This window comes from Erpetoichthys calabaricus, chromosome 9 (assembly GCF_900747795.2).
Source record: "Erpetoichthys calabaricus chromosome 9, fErpCal1.3, whole genome shotgun sequence".
In the NCBI taxonomy this organism is placed as follows: domain Eukaryota; kingdom Metazoa; phylum Chordata; class Cladistia; order Polypteriformes; family Polypteridae; genus Erpetoichthys; species Erpetoichthys calabaricus.
The window spans coordinates 174,668,178-174,688,297 of record NC_041402.2 but is presented as its reverse complement, the minus strand read 5'-3'; the positions used below and the strand labels follow the sequence as shown (position 1 = coordinate 174,688,297).

Below are 20,120 nucleotides of genomic sequence, written 5' to 3'. Positions count from 1 at the left end.
TCTGCCAAGCCTCGTCCTCTTCCTCATGACTCTGGCTCCTCGAGTGAAGTGAGGTGGTCCCTTTTATGATGCACCTGGGGACACCTCAGGTGTCCCATCAGCATGATCTGGAATTACTCCCAGGTGTTTGGTGGAAGGGCTCTGCAGGTCCCTCTGGTGGCCTCCCTGGGCCAAACTCCAACTCCCATGGAGTTCTATGGGAATCCGAATTGCCCTGGGGTGGGGGCGTTGCCATCTAACTCTCCAGGGGAGGCAGTGCCCTGTCCTTCCTTTCCCTCCTGGCCATCTGTCACAATGGTTAGAATGAAAAACTGCAGCCACTACGGTGGCGGTGGTCCAGAAGTGGAGCTGGGGACCCCTGTTTTAGACAATTGTGCACTTCCATCAGTTTCGGGAAGACCCTCTTCTGTTGCAGCTCAACTGTGCCCCTCTCCATACAGACGTGGAGGAACTTGAGCGGCTTAACGTGAGCCCCACTGAGCACTGAATTGGAACACCAGGTGTGTGTGTGTGTGTGTGTGTGTGTGTGCGCGCGCACCAGGTCTCCTCATCCAAAATCATTTCCTGACCTCACAAATGCCCTTTGGGCTTAGGGGGGGCACACATTCCCACAGACACACTTCTGGAATCTCATGGAAAGAAGAGTGAAATGGTTACAGTCGCAACTCCACATAATGCCTATAGTTTTGGAATGGGAAGTCCAACATCTTCATTGAGGTGTGACGGTCAGGGGGTCCACCAGCCCTTTGGCCACAGGGTGTGCAAAGGCATCTGATGTTATTGTGATGTCTGCCTGGCAGAACGTCAGGATGGGCTCGCCATTCCAGATATAAGAAGTAAAACTGAACCGTCCTGACAAGTGTAAGTGTGCTAAATTTCAATACAGTCGGCCCCCTGGACTGGATGGATGGACGGACAGACAGAGATGGCAATCCCAGCAGGGGCTTCTCATGTTATATGCAGAAAAGTCCCAAGAAAGAGAGTGAAGAGAGAGAGACTCGAGCCATCACTGTAGCAATGGTGACCTGATAATACAAAATCTGCTGGAAGAAAGTGTGGAAAGAGACGAGGGGTCCTGTAAAGACTTGGGGGATGAGGGGCAGTGGGGGGATTGAAAACTAGCAATGCAGGATCAGAAAACTCAAAACCTGGGGACCGTCCCAATGTCAGTAGAAAATATAAAAGGCAGGAATGAGGGACGCCACAAACACCCTTACACTACGTACGTTTCTCAAGCCCACCTAATTTAAATGAGCAGTGGGCACCAAAGAGGGCACCAGTTCACCACAGAATATTTGATAAACATTTGGTTTTATATAGTGCCTTTCATAAACAGTGCTCTCCTGCAGGGTGTGTGTCACAGACTGATGAGGACAAAGAGAGCACAGTGCGACAGCCCACCCTGCCACCCCTAGTGTGAAACAGTGTCCTCCACCGTGGTGACACTTACCTTTTCAGTGTCAGTGCAAACTTGGATGGCGTTGGGGATGAGCCGTGCAGTTTTCTCCTTCGTCATCGAGCAGATGTCTTTCAGCCGGACAGTCAGCTGCGTCCATCCGTGTAAATGGCAGGCAGAGAGAGAGAGAGAGAGAGAGAGAGAGAGGCATCAGACAATCAGTGGCACACACAGCAGCTCAAGGCAGTCACCAAATGACATGACCCCATCCCAAACTCAGCTGAGCAATAGATGTGACCTGGAGGGGTCACACACGGAACAGCTGGCACTACATCCTGTGCCTGAGCGTTCAGTTCTCAGATGATTCTGCACTTATGGGGGTGTATCGATAAGGGGGGTGAGACAGGGAAGAGGAGTTGGGTGGGGGTACATTGAGAATTGTCTGCAACTTAGCATCAGCAAAACCAAGGAACTGGTGAGTGACTTTCACAACATCAAAGAGTTCCTATGTCCAGTCACTATTCAAGGAATGGACGTGGAGGTGGTCCACTGCTACAAGTACTTGGGGGTCTACATTAATGACAGGCTGGACTGCTGTTGGAACACAGAGGAAATAAAGGAGAAAGGGGAGAGCAGACTGTTCTTCCCAAGGAGACTGCGCTCCTTTAATGTGGGAAGTGACATCCTTCACATCTTCTATAACTCTGTGATGGGCAGTGTGTGGTGTGCTGGGCTGGTGACGTCACTTCAAGAGAGGACCACCGAATCAACAAGCTAATTGAAGGGGCAGGCTCACTTATGGGGCACATTCTGGACCCCTGGTGGTCATAGAGGAGGACAGAATGAAAACAAAACTGAGTGCCATTAAGAACACCGCTACACATCCACTCTATCTATCTATCTATCTATCTATCTATCTATCTATCTATCTATCTATCTATCTATCTATCTATCTATCTATCTATCTATCTATCTATCTATCTATCTATCTACCTTATATAGTGACATTCATATCTATCTATCTATCTATCTACCTTATATAGTGACTTTCATATCTATCTATCTATCTATCTATCTATCTATCTATCTATCTATCTAATATAGTGACTTTCATATCTATATCTATCTATCTACCTTATATAGTAACTTTCATATCTATCTATCTACCTTATATAGTGACTTTCATATCCATCTATTGTGACGAATGGTCAGGTCCCATGCCCAGCCAGGACGCCCCTGCTGTGTATGTTCCGGGGGAGCAGCCATGGACAGCTCAATACCTTCCCTGGGGCGCTTGTTGGCAGCCTCCCTGGCCGACGCTGATTCCCCAAACTCCTGCAGGGCTCCATGGGAGATGGAGTCCACCACAGCTTGGTTGGGGCCCGGGGTGGCCGCTAGGGGGGGCTGTCTCCTTCCAACAGCCCGGCTGGATGAATCTGCAGCCCCACCCGGAAGTGCAATTAGGACCAGGTGGTCAAGCACCTGGAACGCTTCCGGGTGGGTTATAGAAAGGGCCAGCCGCCACCACTCGAGAGCCAGAGTCGGGAAGAGGAGGACTAAGCCTGAGGAGGACTGGTGGTAAAGAAAAAGAGTGTTGTGTTGTAGAAGTGCTTTGGGACTGTGTATCGCCTGTGGGTCACGGGGAAGACGTGTGCCCACAGGTGAAGAAAAATAAAAAGTCTTTGTGGTTTATACATGCCTCTGTGTCGGGTCGGGCACCTATATAGTACCTTGTTACACTATCTATCTATCTATCTATCTATCTATCTATCTATCTATCTATCTATCTATCTATCTATCTATCTATCTATCTATCTATCTATCTATCTATCTATCTACTGGTGACTTTGATGAAGGTTTCCCCTAAGAGTCCCTATCACTGTAAACTGCAGAATTTTCTGATTATTTAGGGTCCCCACAAAGGGTCCGCATGCACATTTCCGACCCACCCATCTTGTGCTCCTAACTGTCTATTTTCAGAGTTTCCAGACTTGACACCAAGGGCAGTGGTGGATAAATGAAGAGAGAAACCAGAAAGAAAAAGCAGAGGGGAGTCATTTGAAAGCAGCGCAGCCCCTACCAGCGTTTCCCATCTGAAGATGTTGCTATAGAAACAAATCCAGTTTTCCGAGAGGTAGAGTCGCCCCTGAAGCAGGATGTCTCTTTGCAGGGCACAGGAATAATCTGCCAGTGAGAAAAATGGAAGGTCAGTGGTGCCAGCCAAATCAATTCAAAGCAACCCAAACCCCACCAGCCCAGACTAGAGGCGGCTGCTCCAGGCGCACAATCCAAATAATGCATGGACGTTGGCACAAAAAAGTGACAAATCGGCACACCACATGGCAGGCCACAACGCTATTAGGATACCCGCTGTTGTCAGTTTTTGTTTTTTTTAATGTTTTAGGACAACTTAACACACACATACATGCAGTCACACACCCTGACGTGCAAACCCTCCTGCAGGCCTTGGTGATAACCTAAGAAGTGAATCGGTGCCCGCACACACAAGTCCAAACTTAAAAAGGATCAGAAATACACAGGAACACCCAAAGCTAGAGAGTCTTTAAAAGTCCCCTCCCCCAACCCCCTTTAGAGGTTTTCACAATTTCTTTGATCAGCAGACCCTTTAATGTGAAAATGACAAAAGATCTCTGCAAAGTCATCTAAATGAATGACAACATAAAACACCAAATAACTGATCTCATAAGTATTCACCCCCTTTAATAAGACCCTCTAAATCATCACTGGAGCGGCCCATCAGCTTTCAAAGTCCCAGAATTAGTTCAGTGGAGGGAGGTCACCTGTCTCTCTGGGGTTTCACGTCATTGTCATTCAATGCTCCTTGATGTGAAAGGACCAGACTGTGGTGAGTCCGTGTCAGTGTGGTGGGCTAACCGGCACAATGAAGGCACAAGAACATGGCAAGCGACTCCATGACAAGCACAAGTCAGGGGATGGAGACCAACAAAAAAATCATCCAGACTGAGCGATCAAAAAGACATGGAGAGCGTATGGCAAAGTCGGAAGGACGCCCAGCAAAAGTCCAAAAGTGAGAGATCAGGCAAGAAGAGGAGTAAGGGAGGCCATCAGGGGACCTCGGAAGGAGTGACAAGCTACAGCGAGTAAATTTACAGAGACACAGCTTTAATGAGGAAGGGGGAGGGCATCTCAGCGAGAACACACACACACACACACACACACACACACACACACACACACACACGCACACACACATACGCACACACGAGGCTCTGCAGTCAGCTGAGACCCAATTCTGTGGCGTGAGGAGAGCAGAGCGGAACTCTGTGGCTATCGGCCTAAACGGGCCGCTCAGGCTCTACGCCTCACTAAAGTGTCAATGCACGCCAACTCTGAGGGTGGTCTGTGTGATCCACCACACTGCGCATTAACAATGTTTTATTATTTTTATTTACAAAGTGGTTTACACGCTAATGCAGGTGTAAGCAGGGCCAGCGCTGCCATTAAGACAAATTTAGGGCATTCACCTACATACCCAACCACACCAGGAAGAAGCACGGCAATGGCATCAGGCTGTGGAGATGCCTCTCTGCAGCAGGCATTACAAGGCATCAGAGGGTATAATGAATGCAGCAAAAATACTGGGGCAACCCACGAAGAAAATCAGATGGAGTCCCCAAGAAGAAGACCCCTAGGAATAAGGAATATCTTCAAAAAGAACACAGCGAGGGTCCTAAAGTGGCAGAGTCAGAGTCCAGATCTCCATCCATCCTTCTGAGAATCTGGGACTGGACTTGACAAAGGCTGATGACCGACAACCAAATGCAAGTGACAGATCGTCAGTGGCTTTACAGAGAGGAAGAAGAAAAACGGTGGGAAAAAATGGCTGTGGGCAGGAGTGATGGAAAAGAGAGACCTGAGCACACTGACTTGAGGCTGGCATCGATGAAAATAGTCACCTGAAGGGGGTCACGCTTATGAGATTAATTATTGTGGGATCTAAACATAAATATACACTCACATGGGTACACACACACACCTTCGACAAACATTTGCATCAACATGTGCATCAAGACGCACACACTGTGACATATGAACAGGCAGATTACACTCCTACAGGATCTCGGTGTCCTTAACATGGTGTCCTCACACACACTCTGTGACATATGAATAAGCAGAACACACACACAGACTGACACACTCCTAACAGGATCTCAGTGTCCTTTACCTGGTGTCCTCACACACACACACACACACACACACACACATACAGGCTGCTCGTCCAAACTCCCGACGGTATCCTGGAGGTGCACCTCACCCACAATGAGCCGCTCCGTGTCCGGAAGTTGCTTGAAGAGCTTCCTGAAGTCTTCGTTTCGCTGCTTGTAGGTGGGACTCAGAACCTGTCAAAGGAGACCACCAGACATCATCAGGCCTTTAGATGGCCGCCCTGTCTTTCATCTGCCACAAGGGGCCACTACTGGCACACGACACGGGTCAGGCTCTGCCCACGTCCATCCTCAAGACTGCAGAGCATCACCAGGGTGACAATCAGCATCTAACAAACTGAAAGACAAGGGGACGATGGACGCTAAGCAAAGCAAAGTAAAGCTGCCCCCTGTGTCACCCTGTGCTGACCTTATGAGCCTGGCAGGCATGGAGTGTGACCCAGAGGGTAAGCTACAGGACTGAAAGTCTCGAGCTGTGGCGGAGGATCACAGCCCAGCGTCAGCTGAGGAAACCACAAGCAGGCAGAGGGTATCCCCCTGTAGACCTCTAATATGAACAGGACCCTACTCTGGTCGTGCAGGGGGCAGAGGATATAGGGGGCTCTACAGACGTGCACACAGGGTCTGCCATGCCGAGGCCTGCCATGAGCTCAGAACTCACAGGACGGACAGTTGAAATCATCTGGATGTCATCGCCATGGAAGCTCATCATCGCTCGGTGGGAACAAACCACGCGGGCAAACAAATCCTGTTGTGCCCCTTTGGAGGGCAAACTCATTCCAAAAAGAAAGCAGTCCAAGTGTGTGTGTGTGTGTGTGTGTGTGTATATAGCACAGTGTCCAAGTGTGTGTACTGAGCTAGTAGGCATGTTGTCACCCACGTGTGCATAGTCGGCTCCTTCAAGGCTCTCCTGCCACCCCAGGGGACGAGTGGAGGTGACGTCACTTCCAATCTCATCTTTCCTTCTACAACTCCAAAAGACAAGACAAAGTGAAAACACGATGGGTAACCCACCACATTGCTTTAGCCAGACCCCAAAGATGTGACAGGGTCAAGGAGGAAATGCACACCTCAGCGCACACTTTATAGAGTGCAGCACAACTGTCATGGCGCACCACGCTGCCCACACCATTCACTGGACTTGATTTCTGTGCGAGGATAGAAAACGCAGTTGCATTTTCAAAGGTGTGGAATCTGCCGTTCACTTGACACCAAATCTGAAAGTGGTCTGCGTGACCCTTCACACTGTGCAGTTGCTATTTTTTATTATTATTTTTTTAACATGGGTCAAGTTCTATCCAGGTGTGATACACGCTAATGCAGGGGTAAGCAGGGCCGGTGCCACCATTAAGGAGAATTAGGGCATTCACCTGGGCAAAGATCATAGGGTGGGGGGGGCCCAGGCGTACAGGTTAGCTACCGAACAGTTGCTGGGCACACTAATAAGCCTGGCACAACAGAAGAGCACCAGGCACTGAGTGTAAGGGGAGGTCCTTTGTTTCAGCCTTAAATTCTTGCCCGGACCACCCGCTCTCACTCAAATTTATGACATTTTTTTTCCCTTTCTATGGACTGGTGGACATTCCTGGGCGGCTCAGCTCCTCCACTACACGTCTAATGCAGTCCAAAGTGGGGGCTGACCCCGTGACTTTGAAATGGATTACATGAGTATGGGCCTTCCACATCTGTCTATCTATTATATAGTGCCTTTCGTATCTATCTATCGATCTTATATAGTGCATTGTATCTATCTATCTATCTTATATAGTGCATTGTATCTATTTATCTATCTATCTTATATAGTGCCTTTTGTATCTATCTATCTATCTATTATATAGTGCCTTTCATATCTATCTATCTATCTGATATAGTGCCTTTCGTATCTATCTATCTGTCTTATATAGTGCCTTTTGTATCTATCTATCTATCCATCTATTATATAGTGCCTTTCATATCTATCTATTATATAGTGCCTTTCGTATCTATCTATCTATCGATCTTATATAGTGCATTGTATCTATCTATCTATCTTATATAGTGCCTTTTGTATCTATCTATCTATCTATCTATCTATCTTATATAGTGCCTTTGGTATCTATCTATCTTATATAGTGCCTTTTGTATCTATCTATCTATCTATCTATCTATCTATTATATAGTGCCTTTCGTATCTATCTATCTTATATAGTGCCTTTTGTATCTATCTATCTTATATAGTGCCTTTTGTATCTATCTATCTATTATATAGTGCCTTTCATATCTATCTATCTTATATAGTGCCTTTCGTATCTATCGATCTTATATAGTGCCTTTTGTATCTATCTATCTATTATATAGTGCATTGTATCTATCTATCTATCTTATATAGTGCCTTTCGAATCTATCTATCTATCTTATATAGTGCGTTGTATCTATCTATCGTGAAGAGATAGTCTTGAGCAAAAAAATACTCCAACAAAACAGATAAAGGTTTGGGGACCGTCCCTGTATATTGTCGTCCAGACAATAAATAAAGAAGCTGATTCATATGACTTTGAAGTACATTGAACACTTTACTGCAGAAAAAATGGCGTTTTTATAACAGAGTGAATGATGGGACAGGAAATGGTTGGCAGGATGTGACGGGAAGCAAAGGATTGTGGAACTGGAAGTGACATCATCGTGACGAACCGGAAGTGACATCATCACAGCTATTTTGAACCCGGAAATAGAGATTCTTATTTTTCTTCAGGTTTTCTGTAGGTGAAAAGAGATTCCGGTAAGCACCACGTGATGACTCTCTGTCTCGCAATATTTCACTCACCTTTAGGCTCTTTGACTGCCTCCAACTCAGACGTGTGTGACACTATCTATCTATCTATCTATCTATCTATCTATCTATCTATCTATCTATCTATCTATCTATCTTATATAGTGCGTTCTATCTATCTATCTTATACAGTGTGTTGTATCTATCTATCTATCTATCTTACATAGTGGAGTTTGACGATAAGTAAGTGAGCCCCTCCTTGTGCTCTGCGTTTGACTAGCGTCCAGTCCACGACTGATTCTGGATGCAGTGTGTGTGTGTGTGTGTGTGTGTGTGTGTGTGTGCGCGCACTCTTGATGGAGAAGGCCGCATTGTTTAACGGGTAGCTTCGACTTCACTTTCCGAGGGTCTGCTGGTCAGGACTGCGTGGCCTGAAATATGTGTCCCTGGGTGCCATTACTTTAGTGACCCTTAAAGACTCCCACTGCACCCACCACACGCCTGAGCAGCTTGAGGTCCATCAGGATCCACCTGGAAACATCTAGCAGAGGGGAATCACGGGACAGAGCCAATGTGCAGCATCTAAGACTGGAACCTAACGCTGTGAGAAGATCTAAAGGGGGCATTCGTATGAGGGGATGGAGCAGAAGGGAACACAGCATGCTTACTCTGAGGAGATGCTGTCTTTCATGCTGAGAAGAAAACAAAAAAAGAGTATAAGAGAATGGGACATAAAGTACAAAGAAAGAGGAGCCGGCCGGGTCTGCAAGACCTGCTGGGTGGTCACTTTATCTCGTCAATCCTTTATCAAGCCCACCTGGACTGGCTGGCTGAGAATGTAAAGTTGGATACCAACACCTGGATGAACCTCCAAGTCCTTCACTCTTGCACACACCAACTACTATCCTTCAGTGCCAATTTACAATCACCAGTTAACCCAACAACAATATGGGGGGGGGGGGGGGGCACAACATCCAGGGAAAAACCCCATGCTGAGATGGCAGGACAAACAGGCGGGGGTTCAAACTCAGCATGCCAGACTTGGTAGACAGCACGACCGTCACCTAATACAGAGAAATTAACAGAAAAAAAATGGGTTGGCTGATGACACCAAAATGGGTGCAGGTGGCAGGTTAAATGTGCCCAGCAATGCACCCCTTTCACAGTTGGCTCCATTTTGCTCTTCCTGATCCTCCCATAATGCATTCCAGATCCCCACAACCCTGAAGGTTGGACTCCAAGAAGGTTCATCCTGTGTAACAGTGCCCCCTGTGGTCAAAACGGGTAACGGTCAGCTGAACAGACATGTTCCCTTCTTGGGATGCCACAGTGGCACTTCCTCATCATTTTAAAAGTCCTAAAATAAAAACACTGAAGCCATCAGTATATCTGGTACACCTTTACTTTCTAGTGCCATTCACAGTATGCCCTTTGAGGCTCGGCTAGGCCTTTCTTTACTTACCTGTCTATGCTGCCCTGACTACACAAAAAACATCCAAACAGCATCGATGCCAACTCACTGCTCCCCCCATTACAGATGTCCAAAACATGCCTAAGGGCAGTCCTCACTCCCAATGCTCATTGATGGCCCCATAAGAAGACAAAAGACTATGCAGGGAATTAACATCCACCTCTCCGGCAACCCAAAAGGTGCCACACCAGGCAGGGCTTGCAGCTCACGCTCCTGACCAGGAAAGAGATCGTACCAACCCAGATGGCATGCAAGAAGGCAACAGAGACACTTACGTTGTACCAGCTCTGACTTTTCTGTAAGAAAACAGAGAAAAAAAAAGAGAAAGACATCAGTGAGATGGGCACAGTCAAGGTGGCATCAGTATGAGTGGGCAGGAGTGCTCATATCCATATTAGACTGGCATCGAGGGCTAACTAACATGAAACCACCTACCTCTCCAGAAAATATGACATACACATTATATGAGTATATATTCATACACACACACATACATATACTGTATATAATGTATATTCTATATAATATATATATATATATATATATATATATATATATATATATATATATATACACGCTATATACACACACATACATATATTTATAAACACACACACACAAACACATACATATACTGGATGTAATGTATATACTATATATATATATATATATATATACATATATATATATATATATATATATATATATATATATATATATATATATATATATACATATTATATATCTGTATATATACGTGCATCCAGAAAGTATTCACATCGCATCACTTTTTCTACATTTTGTTATGTTACAGCCTTATTCCAAAATGGATTAAATTCATTTTTTCCCTCAGAATTCTACACACAACACCCCATAATGACAACGTGAGAAAAGTTTACTTGAGGTTTTTGCAAATTTATTACAAATAAAAAAAACTGAGAAATCCCATGTACATAAGTATTCACAGCCTTTGCTCAATACTTTGTCGATGCACCTTTGGCAGCAATTCCAGCCTCAAGTCTTGTTGAATATGATGCCACAAGCTTGGCACACCTATCCTTGGCCAGTTTTGCCCATTCCTCTTTGCAGCACCTCTCAAGCTCCATCAGGTTTGATGGGAAGCGTCGGTGCACAGCCATTTTAAGATCTCTTCAGAGATGTTCAATCGGATTCAAGTCTGGGCTCTGGCTGGGCCACTCAAGGACATTCACAGAGTTGTCCTGAAGCAACTTCTTTGATATCTTGGCTGTGTGCTTAGGGTCGTTGTCCTGCTGAAAGATGAACCGTCGCCCCAGTCTGAGGTCAAGAGCGCTCTGGAGCAGGTTTTCATCCAGGATGTCTCTGTACATTGTTGCAGTCATCTTTCCCTTTATCCTGACTAGTCTCCCAGTCCCTGCCGCTGAAAAACATCTCCACAGCATGATGCTGCCACCACCATGCTTCACTGTAGGGATGGTATTGGCCTGGTGATGAGCGGTGCCTGGCTTCCTCCAAACGTGACGCCTGGCATTCACACCAAAGAGTTCAATCTTTGTCTCATCAGACCAGAGAATTTTCTTTCCCATGGTCTGAGAGTCCTTCAGGTGCCTTTTGGCAAACACCAGGCAGGCTGCCATGTGCCTTTTACTAAGGAGTGGCTTCCGTCTGGCCACTCTACCATACAGGCCTGATTGGTGGATTGCTGCAGAGATGGTTGTCCTTCTGGAAGGCTCGCCTCTCTCCACAGAGGACCTCTGGAGCTCTGACAGAGTGACCATCAGGATCTTGGTCACCTCCCTGACTAAGGCCCTTCTCCCCCGATCGCTCAGTTTAGATGGCTGGCCAGCTCTAGGAAGAGTCCTGGTGGTTTCTAACTTCTTCCACTTACGGATGATGGAGGCCACTGTGCTCATTGGGACCTTCAAAGCAGCAGAAATTTTTCTGTAACCTTCCCCAGATGTGTGTCTCGAGACAATCCTGTCTCGGAGGTCTACAGACAATTCCTTTGACTTCATGCTTGGTTTGTGCTCTGACATGAACTGTCAACTGTGGGACCTTATATAGACAGGTGTGTGCCTTTCCAAATCATGTCCAGTCAACTGAATTTACCACAGGTGGACTCCAATGAAGCTGCAGAAACATCTCAAGGATGATCAGGGGAAACAGGATGCACCTGAGCTCAATTTTGAGCTTCACAGCAAAGGCTGTGAATACTTATGTACATGTGCTTTCTCAATTTTTTATTTTTAATAAATTTGCAAAAACCTCAAGTAAAGTTTTTTCACGTTGTCATTATGGGGTGTTGTGTGTAGAATTCTGACGAAAAAAATGAATTTAATCCATTTTGGAATAAGGCTGTAACATAACAAAATGTGGAAAAAGTGATGCGCTGTGAATACTTTCCGGATGCACTGTGTATATATATACAGTAAATATACACACATATATAATATATACTGTATATATGTATATATATATATATATATATATACTGTATATACACAGACACACACACATATATATATATATATATATATATATATATATATATATATATATATATATATACTGTATATAATGTATATAATATATACATATATACAGTATATATATATATATATATATATATATATACTGTATACACACACACATATATATGTATATACACCCACACACACACACACATTCATATACTGGCTTGCTTAGGCCAGAAAAGCCCCATCTTGCACCAATCCAGAGGCACAAAGTCTTCGTGTATGGTCATCTGTATGCAGAAGGGCGGCATCTCTCTATGTACAGGGTGGTCAAGGAGGAGTGAAGTGGCACAGGTGGGCACACATCTACGTAAAGCCTACTGCTTAACTACCGAAGTCGCTTTGGGAAACTATGGAACAGATACCCTGAAGTAGCACCCAGGCAAGTCTTTAAACAGAGTGGGCAGAAGTATATGGGACATTGTTACCTGAAATGGGGGTCTCAGTGAGACTTTTGGCTTCTCATAAGCTCCTCTTTTAGGGGGTGGGCCTAAGTGAAGCTCTGGTCTATTAGGTCTCCAGGAGATGCAGGTCACCACCCAAATGGGCTTTGATGTTTGAGCTTGACAGCCCATCACATGAATGTGGACAGCTGTGGAAGCCCCTCTGACAGCGTGTACAAGCAGCAAATGCCAACACCTGGATTTTCTGTGGAGTGGTTTTTAAAGAATGTTTAGGCATCCCCTGAAAGTCTAAATTGGCCGTTGGTCACATAAAGCCCCTTCTTCTGGAGTCAACTGTTGTAGTAGTTACCACAAAAAGGGGGTCACGTAGAGCGCCATCTCCTGCCGGCTGAGCTTATTCGCCTTCCATTGATGTTCATCTTAAACCTCATTAGTAGCTACCGGCTTAGCCAGGCACTCCAGTATCAGGTCTGTGGTCTAGCAGTGAATGCCAGACCCTGCCTTAATCCTGATGAAGTGGACACCCCTTGAAGTGACTTGGGTGGGCGCTCATTTTTTTATTTTTTTAACTCAGAGGTGCACTGATTTGACGACAGGTTAGCAAAAACATAAGCGGTGTGGACAGTCTATAAGCTTGGGTGAAAGGACAGGAGGCCCAGGGTTAAGGATGCTTACTTTGATCAGGTTTAGTCTGTCATACTGAAAAAAAGGCGAAAGAAATTAATAAGACAACACAAAGTAAGAAAGAAAGAAAGAAAGAAAGAAAGAAAGAAAGAAAGAAAGAAAGAAAGAAAGAAAGAAAGAAAGAAAGAAAGAAAGAAAGAAAAGGTGGGGTATTAAACGGAGTACAACACAAAAAATGAAATTAAAAGTAGGGATGAGTAAAGGAAACGAAAGAAAGAAAGAAAGAAAGAAAGAAAGAAAGAAAGAAAGAAAGAAAGAAAGAAAGAAAGAAAGAAAGAAAGAAAGAAAGAAAGAAAGAAAGAAAGAGTAAAGGAGTGCTATTAAACAGAGTACAACACAAAAAATAAAAATAAAATTAGGGGTGAGAAATTGGAAAGAAAGAAAGAAAGAAAGAAAGAAAGAAAGAAAGAAAGAAAGAAAGAAAGAAAGAAAGAAAGAAAGAAAGAAAGAAAGAAAGAAAACTGCGAGGGATGGCTATTTATTCTTCAAATTGAGAATAGTCCTTGCACCTGACTGGCTGTTACCGGTGTCACAGTGACATTGACAGCAAGTGAAAGTGACAGAAGCTCAAAGGGGGCTGCTGAGCAGATGCTAATATCCACAATTGGAAATTCCACCAAATCACAGTAATGGAAAATTCTGGAAATAGCAGTAAATTCCGCTATCAGAAATTGAAAAGAAAAGTGAGAAATACAAGCCGGGTGTACACAAGCGAGTGACACTCTATCAGAACTTGGTGACAGCAGAAATGTGGGATCATTTGATGGGTACCAAAATGTGACAGAACACCAATCCCGACCCACTGGATTCCTTGCTCATTTCATTGAACTTTTAGGTGGCTCGTCATTGCAGCCCTAGTTGGAATTCAAATGGGACTTTGTCAGGCGTTCCATTTTTCAAGGCTCCCCTGCAGCTGGCACTAAATGAATGATGGAATCCCAGCTCATTGCTGATGCAACTTGTCCAGCAGAGTTGAGCTGCAGACCTCCAGAACCGTTGAGAAGCAAATCAAATTGCATACATCCTATGACACTTAGCGTCCCTCCTATTACATGTCTACATGATGTCACATGATGCTCCCAGCATTTTGTGTCTTTCTCAGAAGATGATGGCATATGTTGCACTTCGTCCTCATAACACATCCTAACTCTGTGGTGACGACTAGGGTTGTGTGACTGAGGAGTAATGATGCCTGTCGAGCAGATGGTCTTGTAGTGGGCACATCATGTACTAGGACTACTTCTCGGGTAGCAACCTGGTCAAATAGTGCTGAATGTGCAAATGTGCAATCTAATTGGCCGTTGAGCAGACTTTCCGAACCATATCACTCTGGGGGTCTGCAGCTGGACCCTTCTCAATTGCTCAGCGTCATTTCCTCTGGAATCCCATTGAAGTTTAATGCAAATATGCGCATTTCCCCAACCTCTCTGCTGTCAATCAAACCTCTGGCTCTGCCCCACCTGTGAAACGTTCACAGTGCCACACCTTCTGCTCCAACACAAACCCAGAAACGAGCACTGAGTGATTTCGAAAAACCATAAAAGTTTCTACTAATTTATTTTCAGCCACATCCTAAAACCCCACCCCCAAATATTTTGGGGATCCAAAGGGGTCCGTTTAGGGATCTCAGACCCCCTATTATTTCACATCTTGTTTTTAACAGTTCAGGCATTATGGGTATTAAGTTTTGGTCAGCATCATTGAACGCCTCCATTATGCCTCCCTAGACTTCCTTTGGCACTGCCCAAACCTCATATCACCGATTTCTGTTGGTCTTTGCTTATTGGCACCCATCAGCAGCCCCCTTTCCTGGTCCAGTGGGTGTCAAAAGATTAGGAGTGGCCAGAATTTGGTGGCCAGCAGCCACAGGGGTGGTGACGTCACACGACAATGGACAGTTGGCACAGACACACGTGTGGAGACACAGCACGTCGGCGGTGGGAGACATCAGGGTGGTAAAATGACTGAGGAGAAGAAGGAATGGAAAAAACGGGCAAACAAAAAAAAATATACATGTGTCGCTTACTTTGGACAGGCGCTTGTGAGACTGGCATGCAGAAGAGAAAACAGAAAACAGAGAAACGCACAGGCACACTTTAAATGAATCAAAATCAGAGCGCGAAGACCAATTCAAAGAAAGGAATCATGGGAGTGCAGCTGAGCCAAAGGCCAGTGACGTGAGTGACCACAGGGCGAGAGAGGGCAGTTTTGGAGGTGGGCAAACCCTACATCTCCTGTACCTGTCCCGGCTCTCTCATTCCCTCCAGGTTGTCCTGATGTTCACTCCCTTTACTCCTGGCTCAAAAGGACCACTATCCCATTTCAGGATACCCCCTCCAAAGTCTAGTTACCACCACCACCAAAAAAAACAGCCCGGGGACGAGGCTCACCTTGGAGTTCTTGTTGCCGGTGCGGCCCGACTGCGCTGAAGTGTAGCTGCGCTGGACACCTTGCTCGGGGGTCGAAGGGGACTTGTCCGACGAGTGGTCCGAGCCTTTCTCCACCATGTTCTCGCCTTCAGCGCTCTGGGGGGGTGGGCGATCGCGAGCGCTTGCGCAGGACAGGCGAGCAGGCAGGCGTGCTCCGGTTCGAGTTACTGGCAGTGCTGAGGGAAGACATAAAAAAAAAAACACAAAGCAATAAGAGAGAGGAAAAGAGGAGAAGTTACAAATCTGGGAGAGGAACTCACAAAACAGCAGGCTCACCCGCCGCCACTGACTTTTAGCAAGGCGCTCATCCAGGAGGGGCTCCAGCTGGGCACAGAGGGAACCTTCCAGACCTTATAGTCCAGACCTTATAGTGCCTTATCATGCAGGTCTACATGGAAACTTGGCAGACATTTTATGCTGCTGCCTCCTGACGGAGTAACACCAGGACAGGGGATGCCAGGATTGACCCTGGGCACACCGGAGACTGTGACAGAAATGAGCACGATGGCAAAAACGAATGGCATTATGGCTAATGCCAGCCTCACTGCCATGACATGAAGTCCTGGAGCCCCTTCAGTGACCCATTAAACTGGGGGGCCAAAAGGTGCTACTGGGGATCGCTATGCCCAGAGCCCTCACACTATGTAATGCCCCCCTCGCATCATGCCCTTTTTCAAACTAGCCAGTTAACAAGTAATCGCTCTTTTTATTATTCATCATTACTACTGTATCTTGTGGGCACAGGTCTGGTCTGGTATATAGAATTACAGACGGGCACTTTTGAAATTCAGGGCATTTTTGATTTACTGAGTGCACCACGAGAAGTTCACTGATAAAGTTCAAAGACAATCATTACAATTTAATAATTACAAAATGCACACACATAAAGATACATGTTAGGAGCAGAAATATATGTACAGTAAACATATACAGTATACAGTATAGAGCATCTCCAGTGCCCTGCTGTATGTACTACAGCAAGTGAGGAGCCTCCGGGGACCAAGACGGCCCTTTCTACAAATCCACTTTACTACACTATGGGTTACTATGACAGGCAACTTTATAAACCTATATGTCGCCATTTCAATCTTACCTATGGATTATACAGGGCTCTTCATAGCTATCTGTCATATAGTGCCTTTCATTATCTAATGTTCATCGGTTAGTGCATTTCAGGTCTGTCTGTCTATCTATTATATAGTGCCTTACACATCTAGCTATTACTGTATATAGTGCCTTATACATCTATCTATCTATCTATCTATCTATCTATCTATCTATCTATCTATCTATCTATCTATCTATCTATCTATCTTATAGTGCCTTTCATTCCTGATCTATCTATTATATTATCCCCTTCATTTTCTATCTGTTATACAAAGGCCTTCATTTCTATGTAACTAGTAGTATTCAGCATGACCCAGGTTCGCTTCCCGGGTCCTCCCTGTGTGGAGTTTGCATGTTCTCCCCGTATCTGCGTGGGTTTCCTCCGGGCGCTCCGGTTTCCTCCCACAGTCCAAAGACATGCAGGTTAGGTGCATTGGCGATTCTAAATTGTCCCTAGAGTGTGCTTGGTGTGTGTGTGTGCCCTGTGGTGGGCTGGTGCCCTGCCCAGGGTTTGTTTCCTGCCTTGTGCCCTGTGTTGGTTGGCTCCAGCAGAACCCCGTGACCCTGTAGTTAGGATATAGTGGGTTGGATAATGGATGGATGGATGGATAGTATTCAGCACCTTTCCTATTTATGCCAGATGGTGCCATTCCATAAATATCTATATATTATTTAGTGCCTTTTGTTAGAAATTACTTTTATGTAGTGCCTTCCATGTATTTTTTCTTATGTAATACTTTTTCTATTATTTTATATACCACCTTTTATTTTTTATCTATCTATTATATAGTGCCTTTCATTATATATCTGTCTTTCATATAGAGGTCTCCATACAAATTTAATTGATATATAATACATTTCCCATTTACCCCAGATGGTGCCATTCCATACATATTTATTATAGAGTGCCATTCTTACAAATATGCAGTATTTTATGTGGTGCCTTTCATCTATTTATTTTTAAGAACTTTAGTATCTATTATATAGTGCCTTTAATCTTCTATTCATTATATAGTGCCTTTATTATCTATCTATTACATAGGGGCCTCCATATCAATTTAACTAGTATATGACATCTTTTCTATTTATCCCAGATGGTGCTAATCATATATATTTATTATAAAGTGCCTTTCATTATACACCTATTTTATGAAGTACCCTTCATTTATCTCTATCTATCTACCTGTCTTACATATAAGATGGTGCCAGTTATATATATCTATTATATAGTGCCTTTCACTATATAATTTATCTATATATTACATACGATTTATGCATCTCTTTATATACATTATGTATTACATATCAGATGGTATCATTCCAAACATATCTATTTTATAGTGCCTTTCGTTTTTGATTTATCTATTTTGAGTAATGCCCTTCATCTGTTGGTCTATGTATTATATATCAAATGGTGCCATTCAATACGTATCTAGAGCCTTTCATTACAAATCTTATTTATGGTTAGGGTTGGTGCCCCTTTCCTCCTCTGCCCTTCAGATATTTATTTATTATTCACCCTTCATCAATCCCTCTAGCTCTCTATGATATATCAGACGGTGCCATGCCATTCATATCTATTATACAGTGCCTTTCATTTTATTTTGTGCAGTGCCCTTCACCTGTCTGTGTATGTATTACATATCAGATGGTGCCATTCCAAACACGTGTGTGATGTAGCACCTTCCATTATGTGCTCATCTATTTTGCATAGCGCCCTTCATTTATCCCTCTGTCTCTCCAGTATATAGTGCCTTTCCTACCCAGTGTGCCCACTCCCATCTCTTTGTCCTAATGCCTACCCAATGCCCCAGGTGAAGTCCTTTAGCCGTCCTTTTGGTGTAAAGTCTATGCTTTAACTCAGCCGTCGTATCAGAAATGGCTTCCCTTAACTATTGCTCTCGCTCTTGGCGTGCCCCAAGCTGATCACGCTGTTACTCCTGACAGTACCCAGGCCTTCTTTCAGTCGAATGCCAGCTAATTGCCCACAGAGGGGTCCATGGCCTATCCCACAGACTTGTGTGTCCTGACTTCTCTGGTGAAACACTTGTAAGAAAAGAAAAAAAAACCAAGAGGGGAGGCCCATGGCTAAACAGAGCATTGCGTTGCACTTTTCCTCCTCCGGAATAATCATTAATTTAAAAGCCTGACAAACAAGACGTTTGAAAAATGAGAGGGGGGCTTCAAGCGCAAGCTCGTTTGGTTAACTAATAGCCAAGTTGACCCAATGCCTCATCCAGACGCTTGTTAAAGTCATTAAGGTCTCCATTTCAGCCTCGTCACTTAATGGTTTATCCCACTTGAATGAGGTGGTGGCAATGCCGCCGACAGCGGGGACAAAGTGACACATAAGAAGATAGCACACAAAAAATGGGAACAATATAGAGCAGCATGCACCAAAATTCAGGCTCTCTCTGGGGGGCTGCAGTCAGTCCTGGACAGTACCAGAGCCAGTACAGAACCACCAGTTAACATCACACCTCACACACCTTTGTGACAGTGACACAGGGGGAACGTGCAAACCCCGCAGAGAGACGGGGCCCTGGGTCCATCAGGCAGCAGCATCCCGGATACACTGGAACAGCTCGCTTCACCTTGTTACCGTCGGGCAAAAAGCCGAGGAACGTCTGATGGGCTCCATTCCAGGATGCAATGTGATGCGTAGGTCACATGGTAATAAATCTCCATCCTCTTCTGGTCACATGACCAGGGAACAGAAGATAATGAAGCAGCTCACATGCAGAACGTGAACTCTGGACCACCGAGAAAAAGAGAACAACTGCTCAAGGGACACTCATAAGATCAGTACAATGACCTGTAAGGACTGGCAAATATTATTATTATTATTATTATTATAATTTTAATTAAAAAACACAAAGACAGGTTAGGATGTGGTCAGAGCAACCCTGGGTGTGGACTGTTGGGGCGCTGTTGAGCTGTCCCCAAACCCCAGCACAGGAGTCCAAAATGATAAAAAAAAATAATAATAATTTGGTTTGGAGCAACAAAATATGATAAAACACAAAATAAGAAATTCCTCTGCCCTCTCAGGCCAGCGAAGCAGCTGTCACCCCGGTGACTCTGTCACTTGCTCCCATATTTTGGCTCCCCTTCCCTCCTCTGGTCAACTGAGCCCCAACTCTAAGCTTTCCGAACCAA

The 20,120-nt window shown here is 44.8% G+C and overlaps 1 protein-coding gene across 10 annotated transcripts in view; it reads right to left on the bottom strand.

Annotated features, from left to right (window-relative positions):
• gramd1ba (GRAM domain containing 1Ba) overlaps positions 1-20,120 on the bottom strand; it is a 369,918-nt gene that overhangs the window by 47,011 nt on the left and 302,787 nt on the right. For all 10 annotated transcript variants that reach the window (XM_051931902.1, XM_051931899.1, XM_028810431.2 and 7 more), the window contains 5 exons: positions 15,816-16,030; positions 10,100-10,120; positions 5,694-5,778; positions 3,477-3,580; positions 1,451-1,546 (listed from right to left, as the gene is read on the bottom strand). In XM_051931902.1, coding sequence (XP_051787862.1) covers positions 1,451-1,546; positions 3,477-3,580; positions 5,694-5,778; positions 10,100-10,120; positions 15,816-15,932 — 423 coding nt within the window. In that variant the 5' untranslated portion in view covers positions 15,933-16,030. The remainder of the gene's footprint in view (positions 1-1,450; positions 1,547-3,476; positions 3,581-5,693; positions 5,779-10,099; positions 10,121-15,815; positions 16,031-20,120) is intronic.